At 43.5% G+C, this 23,511-nt stretch overlaps 1 protein-coding gene across 1 annotated transcript in view; it reads left to right on the top strand.

Moving 5' to 3' along the window:
- Positions 1-4,088: 4,088 nt before the first annotated feature.
- The window catches only part of LOC106569459 (phosphatidylinositol 4-phosphate 5-kinase type-1 beta-like), a 23,132-nt gene continuing 3,709 nt past the window's right edge, over positions 4,089-23,511 (top strand). The window contains exons 1-9 of the mRNA XM_082961393.1: positions 4,089-4,207; positions 8,434-8,529; positions 8,938-9,068; positions 9,279-9,396; positions 11,210-11,362; positions 14,195-14,494; positions 14,652-14,851; positions 15,012-15,095; positions 15,220-15,271. Of these exons, the coding sequence (XP_082817519.1) occupies positions 8,434-8,529; positions 8,938-9,068; positions 9,279-9,396; positions 11,210-11,362; positions 14,195-14,494; positions 14,652-14,851; positions 15,012-15,095; positions 15,220-15,271 (1,134 nt within the window). The 5' untranslated portion in view covers positions 4,089-4,207. The remainder of the gene's footprint in view (positions 4,208-8,433; positions 8,530-8,937; positions 9,069-9,278; positions 9,397-11,209; positions 11,363-14,194; positions 14,495-14,651; positions 14,852-15,011; positions 15,096-15,219; positions 15,272-23,511) is intronic.

Genomic DNA, 23,511 nt, shown 5'->3' on the forward strand with positions numbered 1-23,511 from the left:
ACAGCCCTCCATGTGCTCGCCAGAGGTAGCCTGACTGCCATTAGGTACCGAGATGAGATCCTTAGACCCCTTGTGAGACCATATGCTGGTGCGGTTGGCCCTGGGTTCCTCCTAATGCAAGACAATGCTAGACCTCATGTGGCTGGAGTGTGTCAGCAGTTCCTGCAAGAGGATGGCATTGATGCTATGGACTGGCCCGCCCGTTCCCCAGATCTGAATCCAATTGAGCACATCTAGGACATCATGTCTCGCTCCATCCACCAACGCCACGTTGCACCACAGACTGTCCAGGATTTGGCGGATGCTTTAGTCCAGGTCTGGGAGGAGATCCCTCAGGAGACCATCCGCCACCTCATCAGGAGCATGCCCAGGCGTTGTAGGGAGGTCATACAGGCACGTGGAGGCCACACACATTACTGAGCCTCATTTTGACTTGTTTTAAGGACATTACATCAAAGTCGGATCAGCCTGTAGTGTGGTTTTCCACTTTAAATTTGAGTGTGACTCCAAATCCAGACCTCCATGGGTTGATAAATTGGATTTCCATTGATTATTTTTGTGTGATTTTGTTGTCAGCACATTCAACTATGTAAAGAAAAGTATTTAATAAGATTATTTCTTTCATTCAGATCTAGGATGTGTTGTTTAAGTGTTCCCTTTATTTTTTTGAGCAGTATATTTTAGTATTATGGCAAAGCATACTAAAGATGAGTGCTTTTCATTATGGCCAACAGTGTGTAGTTGGTTAGACAAAAATCGGGTAATATGAATGAAGTGTGTGCCATTTCGTGCAAACGTTTGATTTTGATAATGCTATATGTAGTTTTAGTTGCAGTGCTTCATTTTGCAGGATATATGAGGTATTTTGGGTTTGGGTGTGGTTTTGTGAATTGTGTTAAGTATTTTGATAAACCAGCCTAGTTTGCAAAATTGTGTTTTAGCAATTGGGAAAAACTAATGGGCAACAGCAGTATTTGTGTTCATAGTTCACACATACAGGTAACTGCCAAAATAAAGGAAACACCAATATTAAGTGTCTTAATAGGGCGTTGGGCCACCACGAGCCAGAACAGCTTCGATGCACCATGGCATAGATTCTACAAGTGTCTAACTCTACTGGAGGGATGCGACACCATTCTCCCATGATAAATTCCTTTATTTGGTGTTTTGTTGATGGTGGTGAAAAATCCCATCTCAGGCGCCTCTCCAGAATCTCCCATAAGTGTTCAGTTGGGTTGAGATCTGATGACTGAGACGGCCATGACATATGGTTTACATTGATTTCATGCTCATCAAACCGTTCAGTGACTACGCATGCCCTGTGAATGGGGGCATTGTCATCCTATGGGGTCATAGCCATGGGAAACAAAATAATGGCCTGCCCAGCATTTTTATACATGACCCTAAGCATGATGGGATGGTAATTGCTTAATTAACTACTTTCAATATACTTTGTATCCCTCTTTTACGCAAGTGTTTCCAATATTTTGGAATATTACCTCTACTCTTGACATTGCAGTCAATTCACCATCGCATTTTGACAGTTTTCCATCTGTAGAGAAGCAGCATTTCCCCCAACACACACACAAATACACACACAAAGAAACAGCCCTGATAATCAGTTTACTGTCACACTGGTATAAGGGATCGGGAGACAGGCACAGGAATGCGTAACAGTTTTTTAAAAATTTACTCACATTACAGCGTGCCGTGTAAAGGCATGGGATGAAGACCAAACAAACACTATTACAAAACACAGTGTTGACACCCAAACAAAAGAGCAAGGAGTACCTCAAATAAATAACACAATCGCACAATGATTATCACATGGGACGAGACCCGTAATCGTCTGCACAATATACGTGGCATGAAAGCCAAAACAACATAGCACAGGTACTTTCACAAACCAACAGACATTGTAACAATGGTAAACCAAGGACACAATTAACAATCATTTTATACTAGGCAAGTCAGTTAAGAACAATTTCTTATTTTCAATGACAGTCTAGGAACAGTGGGTTAACTGCCTTGTTCAGGGGCAGAACAACAGATGTTTACCTTGTCAGCTTGGGGATTAGAACTTGCAACCTTTCAGTCATTAGTCCAACACTCTAACCACTAGGCTAGCTGCCACTCCCTGGAATAGGGGCCAGGTGTGCGTAATGAAAGTTCCGGAAGGGTGCCGTGACATTTACCAGCAGCACTTAGACTAGTGACAGTGCTAGAGACTGGCATCTGGTCCACTCCGCATCCAGCAGACCTTTAGCCTCTCTCTCTCTTTTTACTCACTCACTCTCTCTCTCCTCTCTTTCCCCCCTCTCTCTCCTCTTTTCTCCATTCTCTATTAACCCTAAAGAGTGGATTGGATTATAAAACATAATGTATGATTATTACATAAGACAGGAGCAGGACAGACACACAGTAACAGTGACCACTGAGCCACCACTGAGCCACTGAGATGATGCAATACGATACATTGATATGTCTATTCATGTGAATATAACCCCATAGTTACTCACCCAGGGCATATTTGTGAGGCACTATGTTTCAGAATGCAGAAATCCAGTGTAAGGCTATTTGAAATAGCGCATTATCCCTTTTATACATACTGTAGCTGAGCATTCTGACTTCCACCAGCACAAAACTACTCAAGGCTGAAGGTGTCCGATTTAGACTTGAATGAGTTTGAACGGTGGAGAATGTGGATGTGTTCAGTGTGTGTATGCACGTGTGTGTTTACATGCTTGTGTGGGGGTGTGTGTATAACTACTCTATCCCCTAGTCGGCAGTGTTGTGCTATTAGACAATCTTACGCAACTCTTGTTTACTCTTGTCTAAATAACACACGGCATCAGGCGGCCATATTGTGAGCCGGGCAGTGAGAGGCCTAATCCTCTTTATACCATCTCTCGTACACGCCCCCCCCCACACACACACACACACACACACACACACACACACCACACACACACACACACACACACACACACACACACACACACACACACACACACACACACACACACACACACACACACACACACACACACGCCTAACAGTTTAATTTAATACATTCCAATACAATCTCTGGAAATTATGCCGCCTCTGGAAACTTAATCAGTCATTTTATGATCTGAAACATTCTACTTTTTCAATCTATATTACAAAAATAACCTTTGAGCATAAAAGGATGCCAGTGTCTAAGGCATTGATCCAAATCTCGATTTACAACTTTCTCACGTTGCTTCTGAATAACCGAGTGATGAACGAGACTTGGAAGTCTGGTAACGCGAGACTACGTTGACCCTGATACAGTAGTATTGTATACTGTAGTATGGTGATAGGTTGCCTTTGAGTATAGCTCCTCAGCACATTATGTCCTGACCTTAATCCTACAGCACAGAGGTACTATCTGGGTACGGGCTACCTGAGGGTTCTGTCTGAAGGTTTTGTTTGGGTGTTCCATTCTGTTTGTGTTCCATCTGAGTGTTCCACCATCTACCTGAGTGTTCTGTCTGTTGAGTGTTCTGTATGTCTGAATGTTCTGTCTGAATCATCTGTCTTTCTGAGTGTTCTGCACATATGCAGTAATTAGGAATTAGAACTCTGCATGACTGGCAAAGTCCTACAAAAGACCCTGCTAGGAAGACAACATTCCAGAAACTCATCTGTAGTCTGAAGGCCGTTAGCCAAGTGTCATTGCTAGACCTTTAGATCAATAACTTAAAAGATTGGGTCGGTCTGTTGTGTGTCTACCATTGTTTTGGCCCCGGTGTGTCTGTCCTCTCTCTCTCTCTCTCTTTCGCTCTTTCTCTCTATCATTACCATCTCTCTCTCTCTCTCGCTCTCCCTCTCTCTCTTTCTCTCTCTTTCTTTCTTTCTCTCTCTTGCTAACCTCCGTCACGGGCCAACTTCCTGCAGCTTGTTGTTCCAGTAGCTGGCGCCTCTCTTAATCCTGCACTCTGATTGGCTGCTCACTGCTCAGGGCATCCGGTCTCCTGGGAGACGGTGGTGGTGTCAACCAATGACAGGGAGTTCAGATTAAAGAGTCAGGACTGATCTACTCTAGAAATAGATTTTATCTACGTCAGCTGCAGACAACAACTAGCGCCAGGTCTGAATTTTGGGGTGTTTTTGTATTTTTGAATGTGTTTTTGGTAGCAGCGACTGCAGCACCATTTTACCTTCAGACTTGAGTGACAGAGAGGTGAGTGAGACATTCAAAACTCTTAAAGGGTAGATGTGTTTTACGCAAACTCAGGGTTTGCACTCTGATAAGTGTTAAAGGTATTACTGTAAGTACAACCAGAGTGTTTCTTGGGTTGAGTCTGGCTATGCTTGTACAGATCCAGGATGATTAGCCCTGATGGTACTACCAGTGGGTATTCTGATTTCATTTGTGGATTTGTTATTTGAATTCTGGGCATCAGCATTAGTTAACTACCCTGTTCTAGCTTAGAAACAGTAATGGCGCCGGAGAGGATGGCTGCCATTTTATTGGCTTTTAACCAACTGTGCTATTTGTTTATTTTTTCACATTGTAACTTATTTTGTACATAATGTTGCTACTACCGTCTCTTATGACTGAAAAGAGCTTCTGGACATCAGAACAGCGATTACTCACCTTTGGACTAATCATTTTTCTTTAACGAGTTCGACGGGAGGAATTTACTCCAGACACCCAAACAGGCCCTCATCCCCGTCTTTCACAGGAGAAAGAGATGGCGATTTCGCAGAAGGAGATCGGGGTGCCTTGTGAAGATCAGGCGACGAGTGGCAAATCTGCCTTTGCCATCCGTACTGTTAGCCAACGTAAAATCTCTGGATAAATGGGACGAACTCAAAGCAGGCATATCCTACCAATGGGACATTCAAAACTGTAATATCTTATGTTTCACCGAGTTGTGGCTGAACGACGAGATTAATATAACATACAGCTGGTGGGTTATACACACTATCGACAGGATAAAACAGCAGCCTCCGGTAAGAAAAGGGGTGGCAGTCTATGTATATTTGTAAACAACACCTGGTCCACGAAATATAAGGAAGTCTTGAGGTTTTGCTCACCTGAGGTAGAGTGTCTCATGATAAGCTATCTACCTAGAGAGTTTTCATCTGTATTTTATGTAGCAGTCTACATACCACCACAGACCGATGCTGGCACTAAGACAACACTCAATGAGCTGTATACCGCCATAAGCAAACAGGAAAACGCTCATCCAGAGGCGGCGCTCCTAGTGGCCGGGGACTTTAATGCAGGGAAACTTAAATCAGTTTTCCCTAATTTCTATCAGCACGTTAAATGTGCAACCAGAGGGAAAAAACTCTAGACCACCTTTACTCCACACACAGAGACGCGTACAAAGCTCTAACTCGCCCTCCATTTGGCAAATCTGACCATAATTCTATCCCCCTGATTCCTGCTTACAAGCAAATATTCAAGCAGGAAGCACCAGTGACTCGGTCAATAAAAAAGGGGTCAGATGAAGCAGATGCTAAACTACAGGACTGTTTTGCTGTCACAGACTGAATATGTTCGGGGATTCTTCTGATGGCATTGAGGAGTACACCACATCAGTCACTGGCTTCATCAATATGTGCATCGACAACTTCGTCCCCACATTGACTGTACGTACATACCCCAACCAGAAGCCATGCATTACAGGCAACATCCGCACTGAGCTAAAGGGTAGAGCTGCCGCTTTCAAGGAGCGGGACTCTAACCCGGAAGCTTATAAGAAATTCCGCTATGCCCTCCGACGAACCATGAAACAGGCAAAGCGTCAATACAGGACTAAGATCGAATCGTACTACACTGGCTCCGATGCTCCTTGGATGTGGCAGGGCTTGCAAACTATTATAGACTACAAAGGAAAGCACAGCCGAGAGCTGCCCAGTGACACAAGCCTACCAGATGAGCTAAATAACTTGTGTGCTCGCTTCGAGGCAAGTAACATTGAAAAATGCATGAGAGCATCAGCTGTTCCGGACGACTGTGTGATCACGCTCTCCACAGCCGATGTGAGTAAGACCTTTAAACAGGTCAACATTCACAAGGCTGCAGGGACAGACGGATTACCAGGACGTGTACTCTGAGCATGCGCTGACCAACTGGCAAGTGTCTTCACTGACATTTTCAACCTCTCCCTGTCTGAGTCTGTAATACCAACATGTTTCAAGCAGACCACCATAGTCCCTGTGCCCAAGAACACTAAGGTATCCTGCCTAAATGACTACCAACCCGTAGCCCTGACGTCTGTTGCCATGAAGTGCATTGAAAGGCTGATCATGGTTCACATCAACACCATAATCCCAGAAACCCTAGACCCAATTCAATTTGCGTACTGACCCAATAGATCCACAGATGATGCAATCTCTATTGTACTCCACACTGCCCTTTCACACCTGGACAAAAGGAACAGCTATGTGACAATGCTATTCATTGACTACAGCTCAGCTTTCATCACCCTAGTGCCCTCAAAGCTCATCACTAAGCTAAGGACCCTGGGACTAAACACCTCCCTCTGCAACTGGATCCTGGACTTCCTGACGAGCCGCCCCCAGGTGGTAAGGGTAGGTAACAACACATCCGCCACACTGATCGTCAACACGGGGGCCCCTGAGGGGTGCCTGCTCAGTCCCCTCCTGTGCTCCATGTCACTCATGACTGCACGGTCAGGCATGACTCCAACACCATCATTAAGTTTGCCGATGACACAACGGTGGTAGGTCTGATCACCGACAACGACGAGACAGCCTATAGGGAGGTCAGAGACCTGACAGTGTGGTACAAGGACAACAACCTCTCCCTCAACGTGATCAAGACAAAGGAGATTATTCTGGACTACAGGAAAAGAAGGACCGAGCACGCCCCCATTCTCATCGATGGGGCTGTATTGGAGCAGGTTGAGGGCTTCAAATTCCTTGGCGTCCACATCACCAACAAACTAACATGGTCCAAGCACACCAAGACAGTTGTGAAGAGGGCATGACAAAACCTATTCCCCCTCAGGAGACTGAAAAGATTTGGCATGTGTCTCAGATCCTCAAAAGGTTCTATAGCTGCACCATCAAGAGTATCCTGACGGATTGCATCACTGCCTGGTATGGAAACTGCTCGGCCTCTGACCGTAAAGCACTACAGAGGGTAGTGTGTATGGCGCAGTACATCCCCCGGGCCAAGCTTCCTGCCATCCAGGACCTCTATACCAGGCAGTGTAAGAGGAAGGCCCTAAAAATTGGCAAAGACTCCAGTCACCCTAGTCACAGACTGTTCTCTCTGCTACCGTATGGCAAGCGGTACCGAAATGCCATGTCTAGGTCCAATAGGCTTCTAAACAGCTTCTACCCCAAGCCAAAGGACTCCTGAACATCTAATCAAATGGCTATTCAGACCATTTGCCTTGCCCCCCCCCCCCCTTTCTACGCTGCTGCTACTCTCTGTTATTATCTATTCATAGTCACTTTAATAACTCTACCTCGACTAACTGGTGCCCCTGCACATTTTCTCTGTACCGGTACACCCTGTATATAGCCTCACTATTGTTATTTTACTGCTGCTCTTTATTCGTTACTTTAATTTCTTACTTTTGTTTAGGTATTTTCTTAAAACTGCATTGTTGGTTAAGGGCTTGTAAGTAAGCATTTCACTGTAAGGTCTACACCTGTTGTATTCGGTGCATGTGACAAATACAATTTGATTTGATTTGAAACAGGTGTGAATAATACAAACGTAATATAATGCATTTGATGGATAGGTCCGTGTGTGTGTGACACCTTGTTGGGTTGGTAAGTGATGACCACCTGCACTTGGCTGCCAACGAGGGCAGGAGTCCAGCAATGTATGGTTAGTGCAGCATGGGTCAAGTCTCAGGTTGATGTGTGTGTGAGTGTGTGTCGGTAATGTCAGTGTGTGTTGTGTATGTTGTCCAACACTGGTGATAGTAGACTTGGGTTGGACCATCATTATTCTTCACTACACCCCTCTAGCTGATGTTTCCCAGAGGAAATACACCTTTAATAGTAGTATAGATATAGTATAGAAACATAGATGTACGTAGCTTGATTTTGGTCTTTTATACCCTCCTGGCAATAACAGGTGCATACTGGTGCCTTTTATCCTGGTTCATGTATGTATCTCACAATTAGGTCTAAATCATGCATTGATGTTCTCTTTTTCTATCCTCTGTTTATCAACAAAAGACACTGGTCGTAGGGGGTCTACAATAACTAGTGAGGTCGAGGACTAGTTACACGCACACGCACACGCACACACACACACACACACACACACACACACACACACACACACACACACACACACACACACACACACACACACACACACCTAAATTATATATGTTTTTTTTATGCAGTACAGCATGCAATGTAAGTAACCCACAAGTAAAGCCAGTCTCCCCTCTTCTCTGTCAGATGCCGTCCCCCACAGCTCAGGGTCTAGGCCCAGGTCAGGAGAAGAAGATCGGCCACAGGAGAGTAGACGCCTCTGGAGAGACCACCTATAAGAAGGTACAGTACTCCTTTCCTCTCCTGCATCCCTCTCTCTCCTTTCCTCTCCTGCATCCCTCTCTCTCCTTTCTTCTCCTGCATCCCTCTCTTTCCTTTCTTCTCCTGCATCCCTCTCTCTCCTTCCTCTCTCATCTTCATGTTCTTCTATTCTCTCTCCACTATCTCTCCTCCCTCCATCCCATACCTTACTTCCCTCTCCTTCTTCCCTCTCTTCCATGTCCATCTCTTCCATGTCCTCTCCTACCTCTCTGTTTTCTTCCTTCTTATTCTCTCCCCAGACCTTTCTGTACTTCTTTGACTTCTCCTATCTCACTTGTCCTCCTCTCATCCTTTTCCTCCCTAATTTTCATTTTAATGGATCTATTTTGGCGACTTGTGGTTTTTAACCTGCCTGCCTGTGCCCTCCAGACCACGTCCTCTGCCCTGAAAGGTGCCATCCAGCTGGGCATCGGCTACACGGTGGGCAACCTGAGCTCCAAGCCAGAGAGAGATGTCCTCATGCAGGACTTCTACGTGGTGGAGAGCATCTTCTTCCCCAGGTGTGTGTCTGACTTTGTGTGTGTGTGTGTGGATGGCAGATGTGTGTGTTTAAAAATGGGGAGGGGTTGTTTTTGTTTTTGGTGTGTGGATAGTCACTCAAACCACCTACAAAGTGAAATGCTCTCTAGTACAATAACCCTTTCTCTCCCTTCCTCTCTCCTGTCTTTCTCTCTTTCTGCCTCTCATCCTCACTCCCATCTTCTCTCCAGTGAGGGCAGTAACCTGACTCCTGCCCATCACTACCCAGACTTCAGGTTTAAGACCTACGCCCCCGTGGCCTTCCGCTACTTCCGAGAACTGTTTGGGATCCGACCAGATGACTACCTGGTGAGAGACAGTAACCATAGTAACCTCAGTAAATATAGCACTAAAGATAGTCTTGTTAATACGTAGGTTAAAGCTGCAATATGTAACTTTCTGGGCGACCTGACCAAATTCACATGGAAATGTGAGTTATAGATCTGCCATTCTCATTGAAAGCAAGTCTAAGAAGCGGTAGATATGTTCTACGTGCGCTATTTCTATGCTTCCCGTTCTTAAGTTTCATTTTAGCGTCTTTTACTTTCTGTTTTGTATACCAGCTTCAAACAGCTGAAAATACTTTGGGTTATGGAAAATATATTTCACAGTGGTTTAGATGGTACAATGATTCTCTACACAATGACAACTTGTTTTGTCACAAACTGAAATTAGGCAAACTATTCAAATTTTTGTAACCAGGAAATGGCGGAGCGATTTCTGCATATTGCACTTTTAAATATAGTGTCCTACATCAGGTGATTAAATGCATAACTAACATGACATCCTGTGGATTTATCAAGGAAACATAACCCACGGTTACATCCAGTCTGGCTTCCCCGGTCCTCTGGCCACACACACACACACACACCACACACACACACACACACACACACACACACACACACACACACACACACACACACACACACACACACACACACACACACACACACACACACACACACACACACACACACACACACACACACACAGAAATACATTAGGAACACCTAATACATTAGGAACACCATGACAGACTATCCAGGTGAAAGCTATGATTTCTTATTGATGTCACTTGTTAAATCCACTTCAATCAGTGTGGATGAAGGGGAGGAGACAGGTTAAATAAGGATTTCTAAGCCTTGAGACAATTGTGACATGGATTCTGTATGTGTGCCATTCAGAGGGCGAGTGGGCAAGACAAAATATTTAAGGCCCTTTGAACAGGGTATGGTAGTAGGTGACAGGCGCACCGGTTTGAGTGTGTCAACAACTGCAACTCTGCTGAGTTTTTCACAAGCAACAGCCAATTTGACACTGCTGTGGGAAGCATTAGAGTCAACATGGGCCAGCATCCCTGTGGAACGCTTTCAACACCATGTAGAGTCCATGCCCCGACGAATTCAGGCTGTTCTGAGGGCATAAGGGGTGCAACTCAATATTAGGAAGGTGTTAGGAATGTGCTGGATTAATGCAGCAATCTATGCATATGTACACTGAGTGTACATATGCATAGATTGACTCACACACACACCACACTTACACTCTTACACACATACTGTAAATACGTGCACATTCACACGTGCACACACAGTCACTCCTATAAAATCACACTCTACCTGCACCAGATGGAGATTAGCAGATTAAGACTTCCTTTTTAAAGCTCCAAGCTGATAACATTAGACAGTCAGGTACAGTATAGGCCTAATCAGAAACAACCTTTTTGTGTATCTGTTTCTTTGTGTATCTATGGGTTTTCTATGCATGGTTTTACACTTACAGGAAATAGTCGTGTTTTAGTCTCATTGCATTAATCCAGCATGAGGAATACATAGCGCAACATTCTCAGTTTTTCTGAATACGGGGTATCATATACTTTAGAGACTGAGAGGATCTTCACACTCTCCCCTTAAGCTTGTTAAGCCCCTGTGTTTATCTGGCCTTCCAGACTCCACTTCAGGTGTCTGTAGAAAGTAGAAACGCTGCAAAGTGCCTAATGAAGGTCTGAAGTACCATGTGAAGTGCTCTATCTGAACCACTCTAGTGTTGGTGCCATTTTCTACGCTATCTCTACGACCCACTGACCTAACCTGTGTGTATATCTATGCTCTCTCTCCAGTACTCTCTATGTAACGAGCCCCTGATCGAGCTGTCCAACCCGGGGGCCAGCGGCTCCATATTCTATGTAACCAGGGACGATGAGTTCATCATCAAAACAGTCAATGCCAAGGAGGCGGAGTTTCTGCAGAAACTACTTCCTGGATACTACATGGTTAGTCTGTCACAAGCTTCTCCTTCATTCTAATAAATAAAAAGTGTGTGTGTGTGTGTTTCTGTTGGTCACTTTGACCCTTAGCCCCTGGGGTTAACCTATAGTCAGCTGTGACGCTAATGAGGCTAAGCACACTACTAAGACACACGCCTAAAGCACACACACGACCAGAGGCTTTGAGTCCAGCTGACTCACGTCTGTCAGGTGTATGGGCCAGGAGCCAGGGTCGCTCTATGCAGAATCTGCAGGGGCATTTTCTTGTTAATATTGTTATCATAATAAAGTTTATATAACGTATAGCAAGCTTATCAATAGAACAACAGTACAGTATTCTTGTTTTTATATCAATTTATGGTTTAATGAACATTCATTTCCCAGACATTTCTTATTTCTAATAATTTTGAAGGGGAAATGTTGGTCCCACTTTATCTGGATAGTCTCAAGTAGATGATCTACAGATGGTCATACAATCAACAAACTACAGTGCCTTCAGAAAGTATTCATACCCCTTGACTTATTCCCCATTTTGTTGTGGTACAGCCTGGATTCAAAATGGATTCAATTTATTTTGTTTCTCACTCATCTACACACAATACCCCATGATGACAAAGTGAAAACATGTTTTTAGGCATTTTTTCAAATATATTGAAAATATCAAATTTACATACAGTGCCGTGAAAAAGTATTTGCTCCATTCCTGGTTGACTCAAGTTTTCTTTAAAGCACCTGGAAGCACCTGGATGATCATCAAGACTCTTGGAAGAATGTTCTATGGAAAGATGAGTCAAATGTAGAACCTTTTGGATGACATGGGTCCCATTATGTCTGGTGAAAACCAAACACTGCATTCCACAGTAAGAACCTCATACCAACGGTCAAGCATGGTGGTTGTAGTGTGATGGTTTGGGAATGCTATACTACCTCAGGACCTGGACCACTTGCTTTAATAGAAGGAACCATGAGTTCTGCTCTGAATCAGAGAATTATATATGAGAATGTCAGGCCATCCATCAGTGAGCTGAAGCTAAAGTGCAGCTGGGTCATGCAGCAAGACAATGATCCGGATTGTACAATATTTTCACATTATTATTAAAATAATTATTCAAGATCTGTCAAGTTGGTTGTTGATCATTGCTACACAGACATTTTTCAAGTCTTGCCATAGATTTTCAAGTAGATTTAAGTCAGAACTGTAACTCATCTTGGTAAGCAGCTCTGTAATTGTCTTAAAGTCATCATTGTAACTGTTTTAAAGCCATCATAGGCCTCATGGTGAAATCCAGGAGCAGTTTCCTTCCTCTCCGGCAACTGAGTTAGGAAGGATGCCTGTATCTTTGTAGTGACTGGGTGTATTGATACACCATCCAAAGTGTAAGTAATAACGTTACCATGCCATCCACATCGACGGGACAGTAGTGGAGAAGGTGGAAAGTTCCTCGGCGTACACATCACTAACATACTGAAATGGTCCACCCACACAGACGGCGTAACAGCGCCTCTTCAACCTCAGGAGGCTGAAGAAATTTGACTTGTCACCTGAAACACTTACAAACTTTTACAGATGCACAATCGAGAGCATCCTGTCGGGCTGTATCACCGTCTGGTACGGCAACTGCACCGCCCTCAACCGCAAGGCTCTCCAGAGGGTAGTGTGGTCTGCACAACGCATCACCGGGGGCAAACTACCTGCCCTCCAGGACACCTACAGCACCCGATGTCACAGGAAGGTGCTACCACACTGCAAGCGGTACCGGAGCGCCAAGTCTAGGACCAAAAGGCTCCTTAACAACTTCTACCCCCAAGCCATAAGACTGCTGAGCAACTAATCAAATGGCCACCCAGACTCTTTACATTGCCCCCCCTTGTTTTTACACTGCTGCTGCTCGCTGTTTATTATCTATGCATAATCACTTTACCCCCTGTACAGTATATAGACTCGTAATTGTTATGTACATTTATTGTGTTACTTTTTGATAGATTTTTTTTATTTTTTACTTTTGTTTATTTAGTAAATATTTTATTAACTCTATTTCTTGAACTGCATTGTTGGTTGAGGGCTTGTAAGTAAGCATTTTACTGTAAGGTCTACACCTGTTGTATTCGGTGCATGTGACAAATACAATGTGTGGTCTACCACTTCACGGCTGAGCTGTTGTTGCTCCTAGACGTTTCCACCTCACAATAACAGCACTCACAGTTGACCGGGGCAGCTCCAGCAGGGCAAAAATTTGACGAACTGACTTATTGGGAAGGTGGCGTCCTATGATGGTGCCACGTTGAAAGTCATTGAGCTCTTCAGTAAGGCAATTCTACTGCCAATGTTTGTCTATGGAGATTGCATGGCTGTGTGCTCAATTTTATAAACCTGTCAGCAATGGGTGTGGCTGAAATAGCTGAATCCATTAATTTGAAGGGGTGTCCACATACTTTTGTATATATAGTGTATGTTGTTTAAGTGATAATGCCTGAGAAGCCTGTGTTTGGAGGATATAATTGGCAAACCATGATTTAGCCAGTGGTAACTTGTGGAATAGACACCAATCAGCGTCCAGGATTAGACCCCCCTATTGAACATCTACAAACTATCCACAAGCATCTACTTGGGACTTTCCAAATAAAGAGTTGCTGAAATGTTTAACAAGTTGAACTGACATATCGCTGAAATCCACTGGATTTTTCATGTCCTACTCAATATGATGGCCAGTAGGATTTCCTGTTGTTGCATGAAAAGAACACTGAAATAGGCGCACAATCCTCTTTTTGCACCCTTTAATTTTCTCTTCTTCCTCCTCCTCTTCCTCTTCTCCCCTCTTCCTCTCCTCCTCTCTCTAGAATCTGAATCAGAACCCGAGGACCCTGCTTCCTAAGTTCTTTGGTCTCTACTGCGTCCAGTGTGGTGGTAAAAACATCCGTATCGTGGTCATGAACAATGTGTTACCGCGCGCCGTACGCATGCACCTCAAGTTCGACCTAAAGGGCTCCACGTATAAACGCCGTGCGTCGAAGAAAGAGAGGGAGAAATCTAATCCCACCTTTAAAGATCTGGACTTTATATCAGATGTACCGGACGGACTGACACTGGATCAGGATACATATGGTGCTCTGCTTAAGACCCTACAGAGAGATTGTCTGGTGAGAGAGCGGGAGGAGATGGTGAGGGGAGGGGGGAGGAGAGGGGATGTAGAATGGATGTGGAAGGGGGGGCATTATGACGTGTGTGTCTGTGCTGTCTGGTAGCTCCTGCTATCATTCATTCTGACCTCCATTCTCTGTATGGGTGGTACCCCAGGTGCTAGAGAGCTTTAAAATCATGGATTACAGTCTGTTGCTGGGTGTCCATAACCTGGGCCAGGCTGGGAGAGAGTCCCAGGGCTCACCAGCAGGGGGCGATGAGAAGAAACCTGTGACCCAGAGAGCCCTCTACTCTACTGCCATGGAGTCTATACAGGGAGGGAAGACGTGTAGAGACACACTAGACCACGATGCTACGTGAGTTATCCAGTTATCCAGTGAGTTATCACACACAATGATTCCATGTGTCTTGAAGTCTTTTCCCCCTACATGAGATTCTCTCTCTCTCTCTCTCTCTCTCTCTCTCTCTCTCTCTCTCTCTCTCTCTCTCTCTCTCTCTCTCTCTCTCTCTCTCCAGAATGGGTGGTATTCCTGCTGTGGATGGTAAAGGAGAACAAGTCCTTCTTTTTATTGGAATCATCGACATCCTGCAGTCCTACAGGTTAATTTCACAAAATCACTCACTGTGCTACTAATGTCCTACTAATCAATAGCACCAGTACTAATATAATGATGTATGAATCAATGAGTTTTTTTCTCATCCAGTTACCTTTTCTGTCCTGTAGGGTCATCAAGAAACTGGAACACTCATGGAAGTCTCTGATTAGTAATGACGGGGTGAGTCCAGTACTCAGACTGTAGCACCTTACCTAGGCTTACACAGGCCCAGTGACTAGCACCTTACCTAGGCTCACACAGGCCCAGTAACTAGCACCTTACCTAGGCTCACACAGGCCCAGTGACTAGCACCTTACCTAGGCTTACACAGGCCCAGTGACTAGCACCTTACCTAGGCTCACACAGGCCCAGTAACTAGCACCTTACCTAGGCTCACACAGGCCCAGTGACTAGCACCTTACCTAGGCTCACACAGGCCCAGTGACTAGCACCTTACCTAGGCTCACACAGGCCCAGTGACTAGCACCGTACCTAGGCTCACACAGGCCCAGTAACTAGCACCTTACCTAGGCTCACACAGGCCCAGTGACTAGCACCTTACCTAGGCTTACACAGGCCCAGTGACTAGCACCTTACCTAGGCTCACACAGGCCCAGTAACTAGCACCTTGCCTAGGCTCATACAGGCCCAGTGACTAGCACCTTACCTAGGCTCACACAGGCCATGTCAATTAGCCTATCAGAAGCTTCTAAAGCCATGACATCATTTTCTGGAATTTTCCAAGCTGTTTAAAGGCACAGTCAATTTAGTGTTTGTAAACTTCTGACCCACTGGAATTGTCATACAGTGAATTATAAGTGAAATAATCTGTCTGTAAACAATTGTTGGACAAATTACTTGTGTCATGCACAAAGTAGATGTCCTAACCGACTTGCCAAAACTATAGTTTGTTAACAAGAAATTTGTGGAGTGGTTGAAAAACGAGTTTTAATGACTCCAACCTAAGTGTATGTAAACTTCCGACTTTAACTGTACATACACATACATACCCATAAGTATATATATATATATATATATATATATATACTGCTCAAAAAAATAAAGGGAACACTTAAACAACACAATGTAACTCCAAGTCAATCACACTTCTGTGAAATCAAACTGTCCACTTAGGAAGCAACACTGATTGACAATACATTCCACATGCTGTTGTGCAACTGGAATAGACAACAGGTGGAAATTATAGGCAATAAGCAAGACACCCCCAATAAAGGAGTGGTTCTGCAGGGGGTGACCACAGACCACTTCTCAGTTCCTATGCTTCCTGGCTGATGTTTTGGTCACTTTTGAATGCTGGCGGTGCTTTCACTCTAGTGGTAGCATGAGACGGTGTCTACAACCCACACAAGTGGCTCAGGTAGTGCAGCTCATCCAGGATGGCACATCAATGCCAGCTGTGGCAAGAAGGTTTGCTGTGTCTGTCAGCGTAGTGTCCAGAGCATGGAGGCGCTACCAGGAGACAGGCCAGTACATCAGGAGACGTGGAGGAGGCCGTAGGAGGGCAACAACCCAGCAGCAGGACCGCTACCTCCGCCTTTGTGCAAGGAGGAGCAGGAGGAGCACTGCCAGAGCCCTGCAAAATGACTTCCAGCAGGCCACAAATGTGCATGTGTCTGCTCAAACGGTCAGAAACAGACTCCACGAGGGTGGTATGAGGGTCCGACGTCCACAGGTGGGGGTTGTGCTTACAGCCCAACACCGTGCAGGACGTTTGGCATTTGCCAGAGAACACCAAGATTGGCAAATTCGCCACTGGCGCCCTGTGCTCTTCACAGATTAAAGCAGGTTCACACTGAGCACATGTGACAGACGTGACAGAGTCTGGAGACGCCGTGGAGAACGTTCTGCTGCCTGCAACATCCTCCAGCATGACCGGTTTGGCGGTGGGTCAGTCATGGTGTGGGGTGGCATTTCTTTGGGGGGCCGCACAGCCCTCCATGTGCTCGCCAGAGGTAGCCTGACTGTCATTAGGTACCAAGATGAGATCCTCAGACCCCTTGTGAGACCATATGCTGGTGCGGTTGGCCCTGGGTTCCTCCTAATGCAAGACAAGGCTAGACCTCATGTGGCTGGAGTGTGTCAGCAGTTCCTGCAAGAGGAAGGCATTGATGCTATGGACTGGCCTGCCCGTTCTCCAGACCTAAATCCAATTGAGCACATCTGGGACATCATGTCTCGCTCCATCCACCAACGCCACGTTGCACCACAGACTGTCCAGGAGTTGGCGGATGCTTTAGTCCAGGTCTGGGAGGAGATCCCTCAGGAGACCATCCGCCACCTCATCAGGAGCATGCCCAGGCGTTGTAGGGAGGTCATACAGGCACTTGGAGGCCACACACACTACTGAGCCTCATTTTGACTTGTTTTAAGGACATTACATCAAAGTTGGATCAGCCTGTAGTGTGGTTTTCCACTTTCATTTTGAGTGTGACTCCAAATCCAGACTTCCATGGGTTGATAAATTGGATTTCCATTGATTATTTTTGTGTGATTCTGTTGTCAGCACATTCAACTATGTAAAGAAAAAAGTATTTAATAAGATTATTTATTTCATTCAGATCTAGGATGTGTTGTTTAAGTGTTTCCTTAATTTTCTTGAGCAGTGTATATATATATATATATATATATATATATATATATATATATATATATATATATATATATATATAAACATTCATGCATATACACATATATAGATATATACACATACACACTTGTTTTTATATATGCCTTTATTATTCCCCGCAAACCCCACCACCCTTCCCCCAATTGGAGTAAACTAATAAACAATAACACTTAGGTTTCTACCTTAGGTTTATTCATCTTATACACATTTTACAGACACAATCTATTTTATAATAGTTATATTGTGTTTGTTTTTAGTCCTTCCTCTATTTCTTATGTCCATCCAGTTTGATTTCTATTTGTAACTGTGCTATTTCACAACATTTCTGAACCTATATACATTTTACAGACCCCGTATGTTTTACATTGGTTATCTTGTTATTAGTCCCACCCTTCAGCTCCATTCAACCCCTCCCATCTATCTCTTAACACCATCCATTTTGGATTTCTATTTGCCATATTTTTCAACTGTGCTGCGATGCGTCACAAAAGTACTGAACCTTTCTATTCTCATAGCTTCTACAGATTGTAAATTGAGATGAACATTTTTGCAAAAATAATTATTATATTATTGATTGATTGACTATCACTTTTCAAATCACCCAGTATTGCTACAGTGGCTTGCAAAAGTATTCACCCCCTTGGAATTTTTTTCCTATTTTGTTGCCTTACAACCTGGATTTAAAATGGGCGTTTTGTATAATTTGATTTACACAACATGCCTACCACTTTGAAGATGCTAAATATTTTTTTATTGTGAAACAAACAAGAAATAAAACAAAAAAACTGAAAACTTGAGCGTGCATAACTATTCACCCCACAAAGTCAATACTTAGTAGAGCCACCTTTTGCAGCAAATACAGCTGCAAGTCTTTTGGGGTATGTCTCTAAACTTGGCACATCTAGCCACTGGGATTTTTGCCCATTCTTCAAGGCAAAACTGCTCCAGCTCCTTCAAGTTGGATGGGTTCTGCTGGTGTACAGCAATCTTTAAGTCATACCACAGATTCTCAATTGGATTGAGGTCTGGACGTTGACTAGGCCTTTCCAAGACATTTAAATGTTTCCCCTTAAACCACTCAAGTGTTGCTTTAGCAGTATGCTTAGGGTCATTGTCCTGCTGGAAGGTGAACCTCCATCCCAGTCTCAAATCTCTGGAAGACTGAAACAGGTTTCCCTCAAGAATTTCCCTGTATTTAGCGCCACCCAGCATTCCTTCAATTCTGACCAGTTTCCCAGTCCCTGCCGATGAAAAACATCGCCACAGCATGATGCTGCCACCACCATGCTTCACTGTGAGGATGGAGTTCTCAGGGTGAGGGGAGGTGTTGGGTTTGTGCCAGACATAGCGTTTTCATTGATGGCCAAAAAGCTCAATTTTAGTATTTGACCAGAGTACCTTCTTCCATATGTTTGGGGAGTCTCCCACATGTCTTTTGGTGAACACCAAACGTGTTTGCTTATTTTTTTCTTGAAGCAATGGCTTTTTTCTGGCCACTCTTCCGTAAAGCCAAAGCTTTGTGGAGTGTACAGCTTAAAGTGGTCCTATGGACAGATACTCAATCTCCACTGTGGAGCTTTGCAGCTCCTTCCTGGGTTATCTTTGGTCTCTTTGTTGCCTCTCTGATTATTAATGCCCTCCTTGCCTGGTCCATGAGTTTTGGTGGGCGGCCGTCTCTTGGCAGGTATGTTGTGGTGCCATATTCTTTCCATTTTTTAATAATGGCTTTAATGGTGCTCCATGGGATGTTCAAAGTTTCTGATATTTTTTTATAACCCAACCCTGATCTGTACTTCTCCACAACTTTGTCCGTGACCTGTTTGGAGAGCTCATTGGTCTTTAATATGTAATATTCTAGGCATTTATATATAAACTCCTGTCGTACTTTATCAAACACCTTTTCAAAATCAGCTATGAAAACCAGGCCTGGTTTACGTGATATTTCATAGTATTCTATAGTTTCCAGTACTTGTCTTATATTATCTCAAATGTATCGTCCAAGTAAAAAACCTGTCTGATTAGGAAGAATAATATCTGACAATACCTTTTTAATTCTATGCGCCAAACATTTAGCTAGAATTTCTGCATCACAACACTGGAGTGTAAGAGGCCTCCATTTTTTTTTAATGGACTGGATCTTTATATATACCACTTGGATCCTGTTTCAGTAATAATGATATCAGACCTTCTTGTTGCGTGTCCGATAATCTACCGTTTATATAGGAGTGGTTAAAAAAATGCTAATAATGGTCCTCTGAGTATGTCAAAAAAAGTTTGGTATACCTCCACTGGTATGCCATCCAGCCCTGGAGCTTTCCCAGCCTTAAAGACTTTAATTGCATCAAGAAGTTCCTCCTCTGTAATTTGGCCTTCACATGAGTCTTTCTGTACAGATGTTAATTTTACATTATTATTAGAAAAAAAATACATACAATTAGCTTTGGTTAGTGGAGATGGAGGAGACTGAAACGAAAACATATTCTTAAAGTACTTTACTTTCTCTTTCAAAATATAATTCATTTGTAACAAGTTTCAATACTGTCACGGCTGTTGTCGGTAGAAATGGAGGACCAAAACGCAGCAGGTACGTGAATGCTCATCTTGATTTTTAATTATCTTTCAAAACGAACATACAAAATAACAAAAACACGAACGATCAACAAAAACAGTCTGGTAAGGCACAAGGCGAAACACAGAACAATCACCCACAAATCACACATACAAACACACCCTAATATATGGAACTCTCAATCAAAGGCAGATAGACAACACCTGCCTTCAACTGAGAGTCCCAACCCCAATCAACCAAACATAGAAACACACAACCTAGACTAACCATAGAATACTAAACATAAACCAAAACCCGGAATTACTAAATCAAACACCCTTTACACAAAACACACCACCCCGAACCACAGAAAACAAATACCCCCTGCCACGCCCTGACCAAACTACAAAACAATTAACCTTATATACTGGCCAGGACGTGACAAATACATATTTTTGGTAGCATTTCTATGTTGAAGATTGAAAAAGAATTTGGTGCATTTTTCCCCATATTCCATCCAGTTTATTTCTATAATATATTACACTGGATCTTTCCTGAATAAGTTCCTCCATTTCTTTTTGTTTTTCCTCTAACTTATTATGTGCCTCTATGGTACAGTTTTTATTGGTACTGTTAGTCCTTCAATTTCCTTTTCAATTTCCATATTCTTATATGGACTCTTTTGATCTAAATTGCTTTTGTTTTCTAGATGAGAACTGAATTGCATGGCCTCTAAAGGCACATTTAAAAGTGTCCCATACAATAAGGGGATCTGCTGTACCTGTTATGTCGGAAAACGTCAGTTATAAATTCTTCTGTCCTAGTTCTAAACAAGTTATCATCCAGTAGGCTTTGATTAAATTTCCAATATCCGCGCCCACATGGAAATTCTGTAAGAGTAATATATATGCCAATTATGTGATGATCCGACCACATTCTGTCCCCTATCAACACTTTTTAAACTTTTGGTGCCAGAGAGAATGGCATAAGAAAGTAGTCAAGACGACTAGCTTGATTAAGCCTCCACCATATATCTCTCACTAGGTCAGGGTATTTAAGCCTCCATATATCCACTAATTCCAATATATCCATGACATTCATGATTTCCTGCCTGAGGGTGATAGTTTGTAGTGTGATTTCCTTTACGGTCCATAGAAGTATTTATAACCGTATTAAAATTCCCCAACATAATAATAGAGTCTAGTGTTGCTTGGAGAGTTGATCAATTCTTATATATATTTCCAAAGAAGCTTGGATCATCATTATTTGGATTGTATAGGTTAATAAGCCATATCTGTTTATTGTCCAATAACATATTTTAAATAATCCACCGACCTTGATGATCTGTTTGTTTGGACAATTTGCACATTTGGATCAAAATTACAGTTAATTAATATCATCACCCCTTTTGAATTTCTTTGCCCATGGGAGAAATATATTTCGTCCCCCCCAGTCCTTTTTCCACAAAACTTCATCTAAAATTGTTGAACGCGTTTCACCGTACCTTCTCCGCTATGCAATCTGGTTTTAGAGCTGATCATGGGTGCACCTCAGCCACGCTCCAGGTCTTAAACGATATCATAACCACCATCGATAAGAGACATTACTGTGCAGCCGTATTCATCGACCTGGCTATCGACCTGTCAATCACAACATATTTATTGGCAGACTCAACAGCCTTGGTTTCTCAAATGATTGCCTCGCCTGGTTCACCAACTACTTCTCTGATAGAGTTCAGTGTGTCAAATCGGAGGGCATGTTGTCCGGACCTCTGGCAGTCTCTATGGGGGTGCCACAGGGTTCAATTCTCGGGCCGACTCGCTTCTCTGTATACATCAATGATGTCGCTCTTGCTGCTGGTGATTCTTTGATCCACCTCTACGCAGACGACACCATTCTATATACCTCTGGCCCTTCTTTGGACACTGTGTTAACTAACCTCCAGACTTCAATGCCATACAACTCTCCTTACGTGGCCTCCGAACGGCTCTTAAATGCAAGTAAAACTAAATGCATGCTCTTCAACCGATCTCTGCCCGCACCCGCCCACCCGTCCATCATCACTACTCTGGACGGTTCTGACTTAGAATATGTGGACCACTACAAATACCTAGGTGTCTGGTTAGACTGTAAACTCTCCTTCCAGACTCACATTAAACATCTCCAATCCAAAATTTAATTTAGAATCGGCTTCCTATTTCGCAACAAAGCATCCTTCACTCATGCTGCCAAACATACCCTCGTAAAACTGACCATCCTACCGATCCTCGACTTCGGCGATGTCATTTACAAAATAGCCTCCAACACTCTACTCAACAAATTGGATGCAGTTTAATTTGCCATCCGTTTTGTCACCAAAGCCCCATATACTACCCAACACTGCGACCTGTACTCTCTCGTTGGCTGGCCCTCGCTTAATACTCTTCGCCAAACCCACTGGCTCCAGGTCATCTACAAGTCTTTGCTAGGTAAAGCCCCGCCTTATCTCAGCTCACTGGTCACCATAGCAGCACCCACCCGTAGCACGTGCTCCAGCAGGTATATCTCACTGGTCACCCCCAAAGCAAATTCTTCCTTTGGCCTCCTCTCCTTCCAGTTCTCTGCTGCCAATGACTGGAACGAACTGCAAAAATCACTGAAGCTGGAGACTCTTATCTCCCTCACTAGCTTTAAGCACCAGCTGTCAGAGCAGCTCACAGATCACTGCACCTGTACATAGCCCATCTGTAATTACCCCAGCGAACTACCTCATCCCCATACTGTATTTATTTATTTATCTTGCCCCTTTGCACCCTAGTATCCCTACTTGCACATTCATCTTCTGCACATTCTACCATTCCAGTGTTTATTTGCTATATTGTAATTACTTTCACCAGCATGGCCTATTTATTGCCTTACCTCTCTTATCCTACCTCATTTGCACATGCTGTATATAGACTTTTTCTACTGTATTATTGATTGTATGTTTGTTTATTCCATGTGTAACTCTGTGTTGTTGTATGTGTTGAACTGCTTTGCTTTATCTTGGCCAGGTCGCAGTTGCAAATGAGAACTTGTTCTCAACTAGCCTACCTGGTTAAATAAAGGTGAAATAAAAAAAAATAAAAAATAGATATTATTTTTATTTTATTTTAGCCAGGTAAATACTGATCGTCTTTTCTTATTATCTGCTAAGCCATTACAATTATAACTGGCTATACGTATTTCACCACTTACCATAATGAG

The sequence above is a fragment of the Salmo salar genome, chromosome 14, assembly GCF_965601325.2.
Source record: "Salmo salar chromosome 14, fSalSal1, whole genome shotgun sequence".
NCBI classification, from domain to species: domain Eukaryota; kingdom Metazoa; phylum Chordata; class Actinopteri; order Salmoniformes; family Salmonidae; genus Salmo; species Salmo salar.